At 50.7% G+C, this 18,961-nt stretch overlaps 2 protein-coding genes across 5 annotated transcripts in view; one reads left to right on the top strand and one right to left on the bottom strand.

Annotated features, from left to right (window-relative positions):
- Nucleotides 1-823: 823 nt before the first annotated feature.
- Nucleotides 824-14,307, bottom strand: MDH2 (malate dehydrogenase 2). The gene is made up of 9 exons (XM_082360254.1): nt 14,124-14,307; nt 10,397-10,565; nt 8,788-8,871; nt 8,189-8,298; nt 6,709-6,834; nt 3,939-4,016; nt 2,986-3,085; nt 2,492-2,643; nt 824-1,136 (listed from the first exon to the last, which is right to left on the bottom strand). Exons 1-9 carry the CDS (start codon nt 14,187-14,189, stop codon nt 1,005-1,007), a joined length of 1,017 nt encoding a protein of 338 aa, XP_082216380.1. The 5' UTR covers nt 14,190-14,307; the 3' UTR covers nt 824-1,004.
- Nucleotides 10,572-18,961, top strand: part of STYXL1 (serine/threonine/tyrosine interacting like 1) — a 63,014-nt gene continuing 54,624 nt past the window's right edge. For 2 of the 4 annotated variants that reach the window (XM_082360258.1, XM_082360255.1), the window contains exon 1: nt 14,415-14,546. The gene's annotated coding sequence lies outside the window, so the exon portion shown is untranslated. The other 2 variants (XM_082360256.1, XM_082360257.1) reach the window with 2 other exon arrangements.

The following is an 18,961-nucleotide window of genomic DNA, read 5'->3' as shown; positions in this document are numbered from 1 at the left end:
ATAATGATGTCATACTTGATAAAATCCACTTCAGTTTTAGTTTAAAAGAAAAAAAAGCTGCAGATAAATGGGTCTCTGTCTACTGGGCGTAGCTCAATCACCACCTGCCCTTTCACTGGAAGGTCATCACCTGTTGTCAGAAAGTTCTTTCTTGGGTATTGAGCTCTCAGTTTCCACTTCAGAGGCCACGGCTTCTGGGGAGCAAACTGTACCCGAAGGGAATCAGGTCTCCCTTTAATTCCCCACGTGTATCCTAAGCCCAGCTAATGCAACGAAGTCCCTTCTGGCCACTGATGAAGACACGAAGCCACCTCCCCTGTGTCCTCAGCCCTGCGGCTGTAGCTGGTGTTTTGGTTTGGTTGTTCCTGCCCCTGCCCAGCCCTCCTCACAATTCTGGCTTTGACTAGTCATTGCCACTGAGTATCAGGGCTCGATCAGAAGAAGACGAAATCCAGCCAGTGGTGCTGTTTGCTTGGCCAGGAAAACCACACAGAAAGACCCCGGGACAGAAGACAGCAGCCCAGCGTCGGCCACTGAGCTGCCACCCGCACAGGCGCGAGGACACCGAGGAATCAGACCCAAGCTGGCCCTTCCTTCAGCTCACACACCTGAGGGACACGATGGTGCAAAGAGCAGGGCTGGGAGAAGCACTTACTGATGAAGATTACAGACTTGAAGCTACGGATGAGACCATGACGTTTCAGTCTACTTTTTAAATAACCCCTAGTTCTGACTCGGGGGGAAGAGATGCCCGACACACACTCTGCAGTCAGTTCCAACGGGGTTCTGAAAGCGCAGTATTTAATTGGAGACCTTGAAAAAAGAAAATCAAAGCCTGCTTTTATTGATGCACCGACAGACTGACCCGAGATTTGGAAGGGGTAGTTCGTTAATACAATACTCATCATCAAAGCAAATTGAAAAGACAACGGTGTCTGAAGTGGCTTTACGGTGACATGACGCCTTAATAAGTTACGGAAACGGCCTGCTCGTTAACCAACTTCTCACTTCATGTTCTTTACAAACTCCTCTCCTTTCTTGATGGAGGCTTTCAGCTCAGGAATGGCCTCGGCGATCATCTTCTCTTCGAAAGGGGAGACTTTGCCAATGCCTAGATTCTTCTCGATGCCCTTTTTCTGAAGGAGAGAGGGGAGGTGGTAAGATTTTACAAGGAAGTTTCCATGAATGGGTTTGTTACAGAAAATCCCGCTTGTAACTTCATCAGCCCTGCCTCGCCTGTCTAACCGGTGGCTTCTGGGCAGCCTGCTGAGGGAGCCGCACACCCCGGGGATGGGGCAGGACGGGGCAGGACGGGGCAGGATGGGGCAGGATGGGGCAGGATGGGGCAGGATGGGTGTGAGCCGTGCCAGGAGCTCAGCTTCTGTCATTCAGCCCTGGGCTGGGAGCCGGGCTCTGGCACTCACTGTGTGTGCACCTGTCACGCACCCACCAAGTTTGTTTCCTTATCGACCCCACGGGAGGCTGTAAGGACAAATGTGGGTTGCTTGGCACACAAAGAACTCAATAATTAGTAGCGCCTGAGTTATTCTCCCTGACACAGAGTGTACTTTTGGGATCTAGTTTTTTTCCCAAGTTGGTGAAGGACTGAAGAAACACTTTAATAGCCACCTGAATCCAACGTAATTAAGGAGATACAGGTCGGACGTTAGGAAAACAGCAGGCTGGCGTCCAGGCCGCCTCCTCGGAGCCTCCCTGACCGGGACCGTCAGCCTCGGGGGCCTCTCCTGCAGGCCGCACCAGGCTGCACACACCTGCACTCAGCTGCTTCTGGAGCTAACCACAGTTAGTTCTGGAGACTAGTGTCGGTCTCAGGGATCTTGGACACCAGGGTGTCTGTGGGAAGGGCTTCTTTCTGGGCATGAGAGGAAGGCGAGCACACATTTGCCTGATTCCAGCAGGTGCCCACAGCTAAGACGTGGAAACCTGCTCACTGAAGACTCGGTAGGAGTCAAGCAGACCAGAGGGCTGCCCAAAACCAGCCTGGCTGAAGCCAGCAAGGTGACTAGAAGGGCCCCGTCCCAGCGCATTTCAAGAAGGAAAACCAGTGGGACGAGGAGCAGGACCCAGGAATGCCTGAACTGGAAAGCCTACCAACTGCACACGCCTCGGCAGGCCCTGAGGTCAGAATGAGAACTAACAAGCACAGCCTGGTGCGGGGAAGCCTCTTCTGTGAGGGCTGTCCGTGGGCCGCCTCGGGACACAATGAGGGTCTCATCGGGGAGCATACCCAGGCGGCCGCTGCTGACCAGCTGCTGGAGCCGTGAGATTCCCGTCAGCCCCACAGACTGAGGTTTCTCCCTGCTCCTGATTCTGTGATGCTTCTACTCTCAAATATCCAAGCACAGGCCAGGCGGTGAGATGCAGTTACTGCACAAGGAAATCTGAATCATGGAGCAAATGCACGGAGCACAGCTGCTGAGTCTCAGCTACAGAAAATGCTCCTCCTGGACCTGGCCTCCAGGATACATACCCCCAGCAGCAGCGGTGTGGAGAAATACGGACAGTCCGTTTCTTGGGACTTAATGAAGGAACATTCGATAACTCCTTCCTTTCCGTTCATCGCATCCACGAGGGAGAAGACAAACCGGGCTCCAGCATACGCCATGGACAGGGTGGCAGAGCCTAGGAGGACAAAGGCAGGTCAGCCAAGCTAGCGCGGCGACCGTAAGATCCAGGTGAGCTTCCCCGCCAGCTAAAACCCCATCTGCATAACCTCCAGCTTTCCAGTCTCATCAGGAATTTAGGTCAGCATCCCTTGAAATGACAGACCCGCAAATGGCATGGAATTAGCTCTGCTGACCTCAAACACTACTCCACGGCCCCCAGCAAGCTGCGCTGCCCTCTGACTGGGGGGCTGCTTATCAAGCAGATGGACGTGAAACTTAGAAAAGGACCCGCTCCTTGCTGGGCCCTCATGAGTCTTCGGCTCTGCCTCTAAAAGCCCGGGGCTGCCCGAGAGCCTACCTGCTCCGGCCTTAGCCTTGACCACCTCCGTGCCGGCCTCCTGGATCCGCCCGATGAGGGTGGTCAGCTGGTCCTGGGGGAAGTCCACCTTGGGGGTGCACTGCAAGTGGAAGTCACAGGGATCATGTGAGCAGGGCCAGGCTCCGGTCACCTCCCAGCCCCACGCCCGGCGAGCCCCGGCATCGCTGCCACGTGGGAGATCAAGACCTTTTCTTTAAAGAAAAAGCCAACTTTGTTGGGAGGTGTAGCGAGTTCTCTACTCATTTTAAAAAAACTTTCTCTATTTTGGACTAATTTTAGACTTAGAGAAACGTTGTAAAAATAGCAGAAAGATTTTCCTCACCCGGCTTACCCTGGTAACATTTTACATAACCACAGTGCAATTATGAAGAACAGGAAATTAACTAAACCACAGACCTTATTCAACTGTCACCGACTGTTCCACTACCGTCCCTTCTGTTCAGGGTCCTGCGCAGGACCCACCAGCACCCAGGGATCTCGCCTTTGACTGCTTCCGCAGTCCTCCCCTGGCTTTTAGGACATCTGTCAAGGGTACTGAATGCTCGCTTTGTAGGATGTCCACCAACTTAGATTTAAAAGGTGCTTCCTCAGTATTTTCTCCTGAGGTTATGAGGTGATTTATCTTATTCTCAGTGGTGTTTACCTTGTCTCTCCTCATTTTTAAACAAAGCAGCTTTGCCTGCTCTGACCTAATCAGGAAGGCAGTGATGTTTCCACCGGCAGTTTTCACTGTGTAGGAACTGGCCGTTTTGAACACCTTCTGACCACACTCACTCCCACAGCTGTGGACGCTGACCACAGCCCCACAGCAGGAATCCCTTCAAAATAACAACAGACGGTGAGAGCCTTGTCAGCCTGCTCCGAGGGCCCCAAAGTGAACCTCTGAACGGTGCTCGTGGTCTTGAGGCTTCCGGGCAGGGTGACACACACACCTGAGAGATCAGGGGGATGATGGTCTTCCCAGCATGGCCGCCAATGACAGGAACGTTGACGCGAGCCGGGTCCAAACCCTGGTCACCAAAAGTGTAAAGCTTGATTAACTTTTAACAAGCACTTTGAGTGTAAAACATGTCATATGCACCTAAAGCACCAATACCGGAAAAATCCACAGAACCCAAACAAAACCAGGCAAGAGGCCGCCTGACTCCAGCCGTGCTCACGTGTCCCACTAGGCCCCCCTGCACGGCCTAACGTCAGTTTCAACAAATGCAGTGAGTAACTCGGTGTCTGGTGAGGTCACTCTGAGGCTTTCCCTTCACAATGTGCTGAAAACTGCCTTCTTGAAGGGTCCCTATTGGTCCCCATCAGTCCCATAGCTTCTTGGAATCAGAGGATGACAATCCTCTTTCCCACACCTGATGTCATCCCCACGCATTAGCTCAGACTTATGTACCTACACTTTGTTACAGAGAACAAATCCCTCGTATCAGAGCAAGATTCCAGAACACCCAGGGGTGAGAAGTCTGTCAACTCAAACAGTGATTCGAACAGAAAGAAGGAAACCAAGTTGAAAGGGGTCACAACGCCACGGTTCATTAAGCGGGGCTTGCTGGGACGGCTGATTCATTTGTTAAACCGGAGGCACGATGCCCCCAAGAATCTGCGAACCAGGTATTTCTTAACACAGTCAAAAAAAGAAGCTGGTGGGAGTAACGGGAGGGGGTGAGCAGCCCCAAAATGCTGCCACCTTCCCCAAATGCTGCAGCTGCTAGAGAGAGACACCGCGTAAGTTAGGAACCAGCCTTGCCTAGGTTGGGGAGCCCAGCCACAAGGGTGGGCAGACCCAGCAGCACAGAGTTAATGGACACGCACGGCAGTGTCTACAGGCCAGGGCACCACGCCGGTCACCAGGGACACAGGCACGAACAGAAAGGGCCCCTGCTTTTGAGAAGCTCATTGTCCAAAATGAGACAGATACAAACAGATGCTCCAATGTGATGGGTGAAGCCAGCCACAGAGTGGCTTTGTAAGGCACCTGGGAGAAGGCCTCCTGGGGCAGACCTAACTTCATCTGGGAAGGAGCAGGACTCCACCAAGGGAAACGTATTCTAGGCAAAAGGGGCAGAAAGAACAAAGACCTGGGGGTTCACAGAACATGTCCCATCAGCAGAGCATGAAGTGCAAAGGGCAAGCCCAGTGGAAGGCGGGGATGGAGACGGCCGAGGGGGGAGCCAGAGGCTGCGAGGTTAAGGTTAAGGGCAGCCTTTCATTCTCTGTGCAATTCAGGAACTTTTCAGAATGCCAGGCAGCCTGAGGTAAAGGGCGCATTCCTTAACTGACGCATCCAGCGCTAGATCCTCCGGCCAGGGCGGAGACATGCTTCCCCGCCTCACATGGCAAAGCTTCGAGGCCAAGCCTCCACGGTCTGACAGAACTCTCTGTGGGATCACAGCGGCCACGTGGGGCTCTGGAGCATCTCAAGTGTGGCTAGTGCAACAGAGGACCACAGTTTCTAATTTAATTATAATTAATTCAAACAGCCACAGGTATCTACTGTTGCAGCAGGATTAGGGGCCCCGGGGAAACGTGTGCTTCCCCCGGAGCTGGCAGCACCACGGGAGCCCTACGAGAACGAGCACTGCTGCTTCCAGGAACCGGGGGTGTATGCCTCGGGAAGCCGGAACCCCCGCCTCCCGGCCTGGGCGCGTTCAAACTCGGCTTCACCGAGACCCGCTCCGCAAAGCCTTTCCTGACTCAAAGACAACCACAGTCTAAACACACGTGCGCTGAAATGGTGATTCAGTTGTCTCTGGAATTAAAGTGTCTCTTTCCGCTTCACTCACAGAGCTCCCAGGCCCCGGGGCCACATCTCAGGGATCTGACCCCACTCGGAGAGCAGATCCTGAGGAACACAGCAGAGCATGAATCACAGCGGGGCACCGTACCGTCCACACCCTAGAAGAGAAGTGCTGGGCGCAGGGGAGGAAGAGGAAGGTCAACGGTCCTGTGTGCGCCCTTCTCACTAAGCTGTGTGCACGACAATTATTCCCAACGTGGGAGGACCCCCTCCTCCATAAGTTCACGAAAAATGGCCTGAAGCTCAGGAGGGACATGTATTTGGGCCAGAGGAAGTGGTTCTGCTGGGCCCATAACCCAACAGACTAGACAGCGAGTTGTGAAAGGTACCGAGGACTCCAGACCTGGCGCTGGTGCCAAACCCCGCCCCGGGACGAGCCTGGCGGCTCAGGAAGAAGCAGGCAGCCAGCGGGAGCAGAACCGAGGTAAGTCACTGCAGGTACCCAGGAAGGGAGTCAGAACACAGACCAGGGACAAGAATTCTGACGTGATTTCAGGGACTTTCCCAAGTTCTTCATGTTTGCTGATTTTATCGTTCGTCTAATGATTAGCGGGTAAAACCTGTTAGGACCAGTTTTCAGAGCCGAGCCGATGAACACGAAGAGCACAACCCAGCCTAGCCAGTGAGAAACCCAGGGAAAGCCGAACCCTTGATGCAGCGGGGAGAAGAGCGAGCTGGTCAACACGGAAGCTGGCCGGTTTCAGCCTGCAGGGGCCTGCTGTCTGCGTTCCCCAAGAAAACGCGCAAGCTGCTTCCCACCAAGGAGGCGAGCTATAAAGACATTTAAACCCTCCAGTTACATGTGACCTGTAAGGGCCCCGGTGTCTTCCATGCCAGTAAATGAGCCAAGAATAGCCAGAAAGGTTCAGAAAGGTAACTTGAAAGATGCCTAATGCAGCTCTTACCTTCAGTTCTGCAACAAAAGTGTTGGCTCGGACGATGTCCAGGGTTGTCACCCCAAATATTTTATTGGGGTTGTACACTCCGTGTTTCTTGAAAACTTCTGCTGTGATTGGGATGGTGGAGTTAACCTAGTAAATCCAAGAGAGAGGGGCACAATTTGCCTGCGTTCGGAGAGCAGAGCCATGCGACAGAAGGAAAAATCTTCTCGTCAGACCATTAACAAGCCCTAAGCTGTCACATTAAATTGCCCTGATAAGCGACCTTCACGATGGAAGGCCCCCTACTCTAAAAGACTGCTTCTTTTCCCCGCCATGAGAAAGAAGAAACCATTCACTGAGGGAGGCACTCTTCCCCTTGGTGGCCTCCGAGCCCAAAGTTCAAACATGCACGTGACCCTTCAACTATCAACTTAAAAATGTGATGAAGGCTCCACAAGGCACCTTCTGCTCCAGCTGGGACTTAGCCCGAATGGCCATTAAAAAAAAAAAGACAGCCTAGCAAGAAGCTACAAGCTACAAGCTCAGTCCCAGCTCTGTCACTCTGTGTCGTAACCCCGGCCAAGTTACCTCAACTCCTTAGAACTCAGTTTCTTAAAACGGGAGACAACTACCTCATGAGGTTGTTGTGAAGATTAAGTGACTTAATACATGGCAAGTGCTTTAACACATTACCTGGTACATAGAAAGAATAAAAACAAGACAAAAACAGCGAGATTTATATTAGGCACCGGTTAATCAGCCCCCCAAGAACTTCTGACCAGTTGCCCCCGAGGAAAGGTGAGCTGGTTGGAAAGGGCAGGATCCTCTTCTCAGAGGCCACGGGCACAAGCTCTGCGTGTTTATCAGCGGCCACGTTCCTGAGTCAACATCAGTGTCACTGCACTTTCACCCAGATCCTTCTTGTACTTGGGAGACCAGAGTCCAGATCAACCAGCAGGGAGGACCGGAGGAGATGCTGTCAAATGCAACCTGAGGCCCTGCTAGGGCGGGCGTGGGAGCCACAGCCGACTTCTCAGGAGGGACACAGCACCTGGAGTTTCTGAACTGGAGAACTAGCTTCCTGCAAAAACCAGCAAGCAGGGCCTGGGGGGCTGCGTACGGGATCATGTGTGAGTGTGAGGAGGGAGGGGACGCCAGGAAGCAGGAATTGCAAACCCCAAGTAGAACACAGTAAAAGGAGGTAACAGGCTACCACAATCAGGGCTGAAGCAGCCTCAGGAATGGGCTTATTTTCCAGGTGGAAAAACTAAGATACTGAGAGGGGAAGCGATCTGCCCAAAGGCACACGGTCGATGGGAAAACCAGGTTAAAACTCACTTGGTCTATGCCAGAAGGAATCCTTAGGAAATAAATCTAAGCGCCTTTTATTAGCTCATCCACTTTATCCATTTCAGCACATGAACCTGATTGTTCTCCCTCTAAGCACAGAAGCACACTTTTGCTAACTGTGGACTTTCATGCGGCATCAGCAGCCGGCACTCACCGGATTTGAAATGATGCAGATCATGGCCTCGGGGCAGTGCTGGGCACAGGCAGCAGTCAGGGTGGCCACAATTGTGGCATTGGTGTTGAACAGGTCATCCCGGGTCATGCCTGCGAACGATCCAGTTCAAGGTGTTCATAAAGCACAGGACGAATTTCCAAACGTGTACCAAGTTGTGTGTGTTTGTTGTTATGGGAAATTCAAACATGGGTGAGGCAGGGTCCGTTTCAAGTAAATCCATCTTGTAGGGAAAACGGCCCAGTGTGACAAGTGCCAAGATAGAGGTCTGTGAGGGTGGAGCATGGGGAGGGGAATGAGGGGGGTTATACCCGAGGAGGATCACCAAGGATCAGTACAGCTTCCAAGGTGGAGGCAGGTGGAGGGAAGGGCGTTCCATGCAAAAAAAGTGCACACAGAACACAATGAGACTGGGCGAGGGGACCCAGTGACAGGTGGAGGGCTTCATCCGTACCCCACAGGCACTGGGGAGCCTTTGGAATTTTTTCTGCAGCAGAGATCGGACCAGATCCATTTTTCATGGAAAACTACATCCTCAGCTGACTTGTGGGGAGATGCTAGGCAAGGCTTTCAACACACACCTGGTTTTCTTGGGACTCCCGCTGGAATCACCACCACATCGCAGCCCTTCAGGCAGTCTGGCAGCTGCTCAGGTCCGAGGTAGCCTGGAAAAAACACCCACGTGAGCAATTTCTCCACTTCCGACTTGGAGAGGCCAGCACGTCTGTGGGGACAGAGCCCGGGTAGGACGGGCCCACCTGAGTCCAAGGCCGGCCACAGGCCTCAAGACAGGCTGGAAGGCCCGCCCATGAAGGGGTTCCTCTCCTGGAGAACTACCACTGTGGGCCTGACGACACTGGCTGGCAGGACAGTCTCTTTCACTCCACTTTCCTCCAGCCTCACTGGCCCAGCCCCGATTTGGAACAGAGTAACCGCCCAAGTTCCCACAGAATCAGCCAAGTCGGCTGCTTTTCCTTATCCAACCCAACTCGCCAGCACTTCTAAGTCCTTCTCGGCTCCCAGTAAGGGCTGCTTATTCCACGTCACGGTCATCCTAATAAAAGCTCTGTCTCGGAGTCAGATCAGAAGGCACCGTGGAGGCCAGGAGAGAAAATCCCCGTGCTGATAAACGGGGACTAAATATCAGCATCCATTCTATTTACTCCTATCATCTGAGGAAAAGAAGGTCCACTTTCAAAGATCTCAGGGAAATCGGCCAAAATCTGCTTTGATTTGACTTCTCCCTTATTGCGGGAGCTTTTGGAAACTCAAATATACAGCCCAAAAGAAAATGAGCAAACTAATTCAGAGGGACCACGGAAGGCACACGAACAAATGAGCTGACAGTCAATCTCCTGTGTTGTCTACACCAAATGAAGATACATGCAAACACCATCAAACAGTCTCACACTGACAGCAGAGACAGAAAGCAGTATAAGTTTTCTGCACAGCAATCTGATACTTTATAGTAAAAGCTTTACAATGGTCATACCTACTCATTCTACTTTTAGGATTCTTTTTTTTAAGGATTCTAAGAAACAAGATGTAAAGATAACGATGTTTACACAGCTTACCTATTTACAGTAGAGCAAAACAGGAAACAGCCCAATGGTCAACAGTGTGGGTATAATAATAAATAAGTGATAAATTATAGTACATCTTTAAAAATGATTTTACCAAGAATTTGGTGACATGGAAAAATGCTGCTATAATGTGAAGGTAAAATAAGCAGGATATATATAATTATATGTAATTATGAGTGACTTCTTGGATGACATACCTAGATTTCCCTTGGATTTTCCTAAGGTGGCCATGTTTTGAGGAAGCTGGCAAAGGAAACCCTGGGGTGGAGGGATGGCCCGGGGTAGGGAGCAACTGGCAGCATTTCTTACTGCCCCCGCACCCCTGCAGGAGGCTGCCTCTTCCCCATCCTCATATTACTTGTTAAATTATAAAAAATTAAAAATGGGAAGATGAGAGCACCGTTGTTATTCTCAAAGACACTATTTAAATTTTTGTAGACTCAAGTCAAAAAAAGGTGCAATAATTTATAAAATTTAATTGTAAAATGAACATGGAAACCCCAAGTCTCTGAACACCTAGTTTCACTTAAGAATCTCACTCTAAACCTGAATCCTGGCCTACGGGGGAGGAGAGATGTAAGTTCTCCAGGGTCGGCATGCTCAATACCTTTTACCGTCGCTCTGGTCTCTATGTGGCTCAGATCGGCGGCCACTCCGGGTGTATGAGCAATATCGTAGAGGGTCAGGCGGCTCACCAAGGGGCTGTTCTTCAGCAGAAGTGAAAGCGGCTGCCCGATTCCTCCGGAAGCCCCCAGCACAGCTACTTTAGCATTGTTCTAGAAAGAGGCAGAGAGAGAGGACTGTGAAGATGGAATCAGCATTAAAAGGATTCACATGGTAAACTGCAGAGTACTGCACTGGGTCTCTTATTGCAGCAGTACCAAATGAAGAGGCAATCGTATTCCTACCATTCCAAAGGCCCCCTTTCCTTCTGAAGTTCAGAGGTTTGCCTCAGGAAAATGGGGGAGAACTCATGTCTCTAGATGCTGTGACCGTCAGGGGCATACTCCTGTACCCTCCGAAAGGGGAGCAAACTTCACTCAATCACCACCTGGACTGGTAACAGAAGCCTTTCCTTCAATGTGCAGTTTTATTTTTTTTAAATAAATTTATTTATTTTGGGCTGAATTGGGTCTTTGTTACTGCGCACGGGCTTTCTCTGGTTGCGGTGAGCGGGGGCTACTCTTTGTTGCAGTGTGCAGGCTTCTCATTGCAGTGGCTTCTCTTGTTGCGGAGCACGGGCTCTAGGCGCACGGGCTTCCGTAGTTGTGGCATGCGGGCTCAGTAGTTGTGGCTCACGGGCTCTAGAACGCAGGCTCAGTAGCTGTGGTGCACAGGCTTAGTTGCTCCGCGACATGTGGGACCTTCCTGAACCAGGGCTCGAACCCGTGTCCCCTGCACTGGCAGGCGGATTCTTAACCATTGCGAGTGAGGCTGTTTCTAACCTAAACTCACAAATGAGAAGGGGAGCCTATCCCGGCAAGCAGGCAGGGAGCTGCCAGGGAAGAAGACAAGCCGAGAGAAGAGCAGCCACAAGAACTCAAAGCACGGCGTGCGGTCCTCTAGGGCAGCCGCGTACTCTGGGTCTTTACATTATCACTGCACGCTGTGTTCCACAGCAACGGATGCTAGTAATAATGGGCTTCTGTTATCAAAAACAAAAATCAAACCAAACAAACCAAAACTCAAGCCAAAACCAAAACAACCACACACAGTGTAATCTGCTCGAGGAAACTAAAACTCTAAAAAGCATATATTACATCTAAGATTGGAATTCAGGTTTCATTTGTTTGTTTTTAAGTTGGTGCTTTAAAGGTGGACCCTTGACTTCACAGAAAACTAGCTGGACCAACCCAGAACCTGAGGTCTGGTAATCTCACCCACCTCCAGACCTTCAATTATCACTCCCACATCCTGTCCCGAATCCTAGGAACTCTCAAATTCCAACTCCACATTCCCAGTTCTGTTAGGCATAACACTGGCCCCACAAACCCAACTGTGTAAATAAATTTGTCCTTACTACCTCTCCCATCCCTGTTCCCAAATGGCACGTGTGTTCAACCAAATTCAAAACTTTAGAGCTATCTTCTGCTTCCTCCCTTATTGGAGACACCCAGTTAGGACACGAAAGGACTTGGCATCTCAAACATCTTCCCAACCTGCCCCTGATTTCCATCCTGATGCCATTATCTAACTTAGGTCCTCAGCTCCACCTCTCAACCACCCTTCCAAAAATTCAAAGTTTTAATCATTTCCTTGAGTAAAAATCTTGTCAAGTTCCTCATGCCCAGATTACTCAGCCTGGCTCCCAAGGCTGACCAGGGCTCCAATGTGGGGCGCATAAGACAGTTCCCCTGGTGTGCAGGATGTCAATGTCAAGGCTGTGTCTTTATTTGTATCTATCAGGTGAAGAATTAAACTCTACCAAGAAACTGACTGACCTGGTGCTCTCAACTAGGGTCCTGAAGTGAATCAGTCCCATGTGACACACAAGATGAACACAACACAGGGAGAGGGAAGAGGGGATTGCTTTCAGTGTGATGAAGTGATGTTATTGTTTGTATATTATAAGGGTTCATCAACTTAGTTAATATTTATAAAAACATAACTTGTAAGTGGTGATATCTTTACAGTGAGATGAGAAGAATCTTTGGTATTGCAGGTTAGCTCATGATCTCTTTGTAAACAAGCTGTTTCCAAACTCCATATCTTTTTCCACGTTGAGGAGTGGTTGTCAACAGCACACTGTTTAGCAACGGGGCTTTGAAAATGGATATATAGTAACACTTCCTTCACTTGTAAGTTTGCTTTTTTTAATCTGTTATGGTTTTTAAATTTCTGTCTTTTGTGTCATACATATTAGTACCTTAGTACATACGGAGAGACATAAATAACACTGAGGTTGAAGTCTCCCTGGGCCAATGTACCATCTGGCTCAAGCTCATCTTTCTGACTTATACACTTATATACTTCAACAACTCCACCTGTATGTCCAATAGGCATTTTAAACTCAACATATCCAAATCTGAGCTCCTGATACCCACCCCACTACAATCACTCTCTTCTAGCAGTATTTCCCACCTCAGCAAATCTCAGCTCCAAACCCCAAAGCCTTGGTTTTCTCCATGTTCCTCTTTCTCTCCATACACCTCATGAAATCGTTATCAGCAAATCCCACGGTCTTACCTGCAGTTAATCCCCCTTCCCCCACTACTCAGCATCAATCTTCATCACCTCCACCTGTCCTACGTTTGTTTACTCACTGTTGGCTCAAGTGCCACTTCTCACTCATCCTGGTTTCACCTGCAGCACCCAGCACAGTTCTGGGCAACGCGGATACTCAAATGTACTCATTCGTATATTTATTTTTTCGAATGAACTGAAGGCACAGGAAACTGATCTGAAGAACAAAAGCTAAGTAAGAAATGTGGAACCTCATTTAATAATCACCTCCCTTTTGGGGTGTGGTACTCTAAGAGGCAATGTGGGCATCTCCTGGGTTCTAACTTTGGTTGTATTAGAATCACTTGGGGAACTTGGTAAAAAAACACGGAGGCCCAGATCCTACCCTCCTTCAATGAGCCTCGGCCTCTGATCTTTACCAGCTTTCAGGTGATTCTGACACACCAGCGTTTGAGAATCGCTACCCTAGAAGACAGCTAAAAATAGCTTAGGCTTAAGTAGTCCCAGGCCAAGCCGCGCAGTTAACAACACCCGGGGGCAGGCCCAGTCCGCCCACCGCAAGAAGGAGCCTTCAAAAGGTCCTTAAGAGGAAGCAGAGTCTTCAGGTTCTTAGAGCAAAGGCTTGATGATCCAAAAAAGTCACTCACAGTGGTCAGGAGAGCTGAATTTTAATCCTCTGGCCAAAACACTGTGTAACCTTGGACCAGTGCTCTGCCCTCGGTATCTCTGCCTGTCTGCACTATGGAGTTAAAAATTACACAGTGCTTGTACGGACGCTGCAAGAACGAGGTTAGTCTCTCAAAATACTATGGAAAATAAGTTACTTTCGGCCCTAGAGCCCTGGCTTCTCCACCTTGAAGGAGCACAGGTCAAGAGCAGACCCTCTGGGGGGCCCGGGGGCGAACTGGGAGGCTCGGAGAAGCACCCCGGTCCTGGAGCTGGACTACTTCCCCACCCCCCGACTCCTGGGCTTTCTCCCCCACACCTCCTGCCCGGTATCAGGGCCGGCCCAGGACGCCACAGCCGAGGACCAGCACTGGGCGGCCCTGCGGTCCAGGCTGGCCCGGGGGTCAAGGCTGCTCGCGAGCCAGGAACACACGTGGCCTAGGTCGGGGAGCCTCCACCTGCAGGCAGCCCCTCGCAGGACCTACCTGGGCCGAGGTGCTGAAGCTGCGGCGGAGAGCGGCGCTGGCAGGCCGGGCGAGGGCGGAGAGCATGGCTGAGACGGGCGGGGCGCGGACTGGCTGGCGAAGGAGCTGGCAGCAGGACACTGTCTCCAACGACCTCCACGCTGCACCGGACCTCCCGGCTCTGCTCCGCCTGGCCTCGCGAGAGTGGCCTGGCTTCCGGCGCCCCACCTCCCAGATCTCGCGGTATCTCGGCCGCGTCCGCGCTGTCGCGGAGGCCGGCGGAGGGACGCTCCCTGTGCGCAGTTTTGGGGTGGGTCGTAGTGCGGTGAGGCTCCGTGCGGCCTGTGGGGGAGACGCGGTCGGAGTGGGAGGGAGAGTCCGCACCCTAGAGGTGGAAGAAGACGAGCTTTAGGCTGGAAGAGCCTTAGAGGAGCGATTTTGCAGGTGGGGGCTCGAGGCTCTGACAGGGAGACCGGCTGAGGTCGCGCCGCAGGCCCGACAGAATGGGTGCGGCCCGAGCCCCCCGAGCTCAGCCCAACTCACCCCTCCTGTCCCTGGAGGCGGGAGGGGCTCCGAGCTGTGGAAAGCTCTGGAAAGGAAAGGGGGAGGGGAGGTTGAGAGTCCCGGGGTTGGGGTGGAGGATGAAGGCTCCTCTAATCAGTCGCTCCCGTGCACCCTCCCCCCCACCCCGATCGCACACACCCCGTCCACCCGCCAGTGTCGTCGTCCCTCCTGGTGCCCAGGACCTTCTAGTAGAGTTTACAAAGCTTTAGAGACACCCCTACCAAGAATGGCCGACCCTGAGACACTGTTCTACGAGTTTACAGGAAAGCAGTTCCGCGTTACAGATGAGGAAACAGGTATCCAGGTGATAACCTGCGAAGTCACTCAGTCCCTGCCCCTCAGGTCTGCCCAGCCGTGCTGTGAACCCGGCCACACTGTTTCTGCTTTAGGGACCAAGAAACTATGGCTGAGGTCAGTTAAGTGGATTCGTTCAGAGTCTACCAGAAAGAAAGTAAAGATACGGTTTCTACTCACAAGAAGCTTATTTATCAGTATCCTTATAAGCTTCATTTGCCCCACTGCTGTTTTCTGGGCATACAGAGAATTCCTTGCCCACAAAAAGTTCAGGGTCATGTGGGACAGGTAGGTGTGTTGCAGGTTGTTAACCTTAGAGAAGTGTACAAACCCAATGGGGGGACCAGTGACCGCCTCCCTGGGAACAGTGGTCGGGGAACCAGCGGTGAAAAGAACAGTTAGCACAGGTGCTGAAGAACCTATCCATAGGAGGGAGTGCATGGTGGCTGGCTTACTCTTTCCTCCCTCCTTTTTTTACCTTGTTTATTGAGCTACTAAGATGTGCCAGTCCAATCTTGGAGCTGGATGTTCAACTATGAACGAGATGCAGACATTTTCTGCCTTCCGGGAGCTCAGAGTCTAGTGGGGAGACAGGTAAACTGCAAGCAGCATGATATGGCCAACATTAGGAGAATTATGAGGGGCTGTGGGAACACAAAGGAGGTCCATCTACCCCAGATTTGGGGTGGAGGTGGGGGCCGTGTGAGAGAGGACTTTGGAGGATGAAACGTCTAAGCTGAGATGTAAAGGAAGAGCAGGAGTTTCTCAGTGGGACCATTCTCCTCCACAGGAGGGAGAGATCCTTGCCTGGGCTTTGGATCTCCCAAAGTGGGGGCACTAGGAGTTGGGCGTTTAACAATGGGAAGTGTCCAGATGAGAAAGAAAGGGAAAAGAGCCCAAAGGAAAACCTGGAGGAAGGGACGGTGAACAGATAATTTCTGTTGGAGAGGGGACATGTGGACAAACAGTGTTCTTTATCTTATCACTGACTGTGTTCTCTCTGATTATTTACCCCTCTATCTTACCACTAGACCTGAAAGCATCTTACAGTCAGGTTCTTTCATCTCTTTATTGTCCAGCACCTGACCAGGCTGAGAGTGGGTTTCTGAATTTTGGGAGAGTTGAGTGGTTTTAGATGCGAGGCTGGAAAACCCAGATTGTGCAGGACTTAACGAATGTTAGCTGAGAAGTTTGTATTTTATTCCTCGGGAAGCAGGTGTTTATCAAAGGCTTTTGTGATGCCACTAGAACTGTGTTTGAGGAAGATTAGACTGACTTTGGTGTGTTAAAGATTCCAAGGGAAAAATGTGCAGGGCAGGGAGATTGTTCAGGAGGCTATCTAATGAGATGATAAATATCTGAGTTACGGTGATGGTTTTAGAAATGGTGAAGCGGGGCCGAATGAGGGAGAGGGAAGAATTGATAAGCGTTTGTGCCCATCTGGGTTTAAGAAACAAATGGAAGTGATGTGGGAAACCAGCCTGAGAGAAGTATATGTGTACAGAAACAGGGAATTCAGGGGTTGTGTGGAAGGAGAGCTGGCTGGAGAAAAAGTAAAGAGCTCTGTTTTAGATGGGCTGCATTGGAAGGGATGGGGAGTTGTCCATATAGAAATATCAGTGGACACTTGGGGAATTACTCCAAGAGGAAATACGGGATTGTGAAACCCCCCGAGAGAGGCCAGGGCTGAAGTCATCCCTATAGAGGGGAGAGTTGAGGCCAAGGGAGAGAAGCTAGAGTCACATTCTCATATGCTCACTCCCACATCTGGGGCTGGAACTCCTCCCCATCCCTGCCAAGTCAGTCAGCCCCTGTCAGCATCTCCACAGCCGGGAATCACTACCTCCCAAGTCCTCTACTTGGGCCATCCCAGCCACTTGACTGTTAGAAAAACGTCCTCACATTCAGCTCCTAGTTGCTTCCCTTTAAATCGCAAAATGGTTCATAACGCTCTTAGCAGCTACTGTATCAAGCATTGACTTTGTGCCAGGCACCATGCCCTGCTTTGCAAGTGTAACTGTTACAGTGAACATGCACGGCCTCATTCAGGAAGCCTAGTGCAGTCAGAAAATGGCTGTATGTCTTCATCCCCGTTCCTCCTTTAAATCTTTGCTTGCCCTTGGATTACATCTAGCCACTAGGACAGATTTGTTGCAATAGCCTAAATGTCCTGTTCACGTTAATAGTCAAAACTCTGAACTTTAATTCAATGTTAAGGCTTCTCCCCTTCCCCTCTTGAGCTTGCTTCAGGCTCCCACCTTGGGAGTGGAGAGTGGTTGACGTCTCCATTTCTCCATCTTACTTCCTCACTACCCCTCATCCCTGAAGACTGAGGCTTCAGGCCCATCAGTGTTGGTGGAGGGGGGTTGTGAGAATAAAGATAGGGGTAGGAAAGGTCCATTTGGCATTAGTAAGAATTCTCTGAGCTTGACGGGAGTTTGTGGCTGACACTTCCATGTGGTGCTTTTGTGGGTCTCTCTTACCTGCAGTTCCCTTGACCTGGGTGGTTACACCTCAGCCTTGCTGTTTCCAGTTGCTCCCTCAACCCCTGTTTTCTGGAATCCTCCAGTACCTGGGATTGGTCCATTGTCAGTCCAAGTGGCCCTCTTGGGCAAAGTCCCTTTAAGATTGCTTCTAGTTGGCCCTCTCTCCTGCCTGGCCCACATCTGGTCTACAAGAGACACAGGTATCCTTCACCCCAACAAATTCTGGGGGTGTAGGCTGTTTCAAATGCAGCTGCCGCTCTTTGCTAACAGCTAACCAGCCTCCGATTTTTCCAGGCAGGGGCCCACCACCAGCCTCTGTGCCTGCACAAGCTTCAGAGGGCACAGGCCAAGCTATTCTAGGGGTTTTCTTTCTGGTTTCGTGAACTGCTTCAAGAAAGCTGAGACTTGTGAATACTTGAAATCAGGGAGAAAGAGGCTGTGATAGAGGTGAAGAGCTTTGAGATGCTAAAAGTCAAGAGAGAAAAGGATTAGGTGGGAAAAGATGAGGTCAGAGGACACTTATCCCTTTGATTTTGGGAAGAAGCTTGAAGGGCACCCAGTGGGCAGTTGGTGAGGTAGGGCCGTTTGCGTCCCATGGCCTTAGCCTTCCCAGGCAAGACCTAGAAAATGAGAGAAGTTGCTGCATGGTGAGGAGGTTTGGATAACAGTTGTAGTCATTGGGGAAATGCTGGGAAAGTCAGGAACGGTGAGAAAAGGATTCGTTAGCGGCTCTGGGGGCCCAGCTGAAGGTCTGCAGTGTGTCCTTTCTGTGTGCCCAAGCTCATGTGGCTTCTCACAGCCCAGACCCCACACCAAGTTCATGGATGTACAGGTGGGCCACACACCCACACATTTGTATCCTTGAACACATAAACACATGGTTCTATACGGGGGGTTAAAAACAATTATTGCCATATAGTTTACATACAGTACAGTATCCAGATCTTCAGTGTGCAGTTGGATAGTTTTGACAATTTGCAGTCTTCTAACCACCACCCAAAACAAGCTATAGAAGCATTTTCATTATTCCAGAAAGTTCCCTTATGCCCCAGTCCCCCAGACAGCTACTTCCTGACTTCTGTCATCATAGATTAATTTCAATAGTTCTTCATTGCATGTTTTTATACACAGTATAGAAATACATCGATGTCCTCCTTGCCACACCCCCATACAAGCCACACACGTGTGCCTATACTGACCATTTTGTTCCTTATAATAGGCTGAGGCCACAGTCGAGCCGTCAGATTTTTGCTCTTAGGTGCACATATTCTATGCTAACCTACCTTCTCTTCAACCCTAAAATTGTACCTCAAAGTGCAGTATTTCAAATCTTTCCTTTCAGATCCCTGGAGATAAAATGAAGAATTAGAAAGGTGGTAATCATCCCACCTGCATGAGAGTTTTCTTTATTTTCCTCTAGGGTCTCTAGAATATCGGGAAATGGGGACATAAAATTTTAAAACAGAACTGTTTAGATATATAGCTTAACTTTCAGTTGTGGCCCCGCTGGAAGTC

This window comes from Balaenoptera borealis (genome assembly GCF_965194805.1).
Source record: "Balaenoptera borealis genome assembly, chromosome: 16".
NCBI classification, from domain to species: domain Eukaryota; kingdom Metazoa; phylum Chordata; class Mammalia; order Artiodactyla; family Balaenopteridae; genus Balaenoptera; species Balaenoptera borealis.
The sequence above is the reverse complement of the archived record's forward strand: the minus strand, read 5'-3'. Positions and strand labels throughout refer to the sequence as shown.

Excerpts from the sequence above, each read along its gene's own strand:
- MDH2 (XM_082360254.1), bottom strand. The coding sequence starts at position 14,189 with ATGCTCTCCGCCCTCGCCCGGCCTGCCAGCGCCGCTCTCCGCCGCAGC. Across the intron at positions 10,566-14,123 it reads GCTTCAGCACCTCGGCCCAG|AACAATGCTAAAGTAGCTGT; the intron begins GTAGGTCCTGCG and ends GCCTCTTTCTAG. Across the intron at positions 4,017-6,708 it reads CTTTTGTTGCAGAACTGAAG|GGTTTGGACCCGGCTCGCGT; the intron begins GTAAGAGCTGCA and ends TTTGGTGACCAG.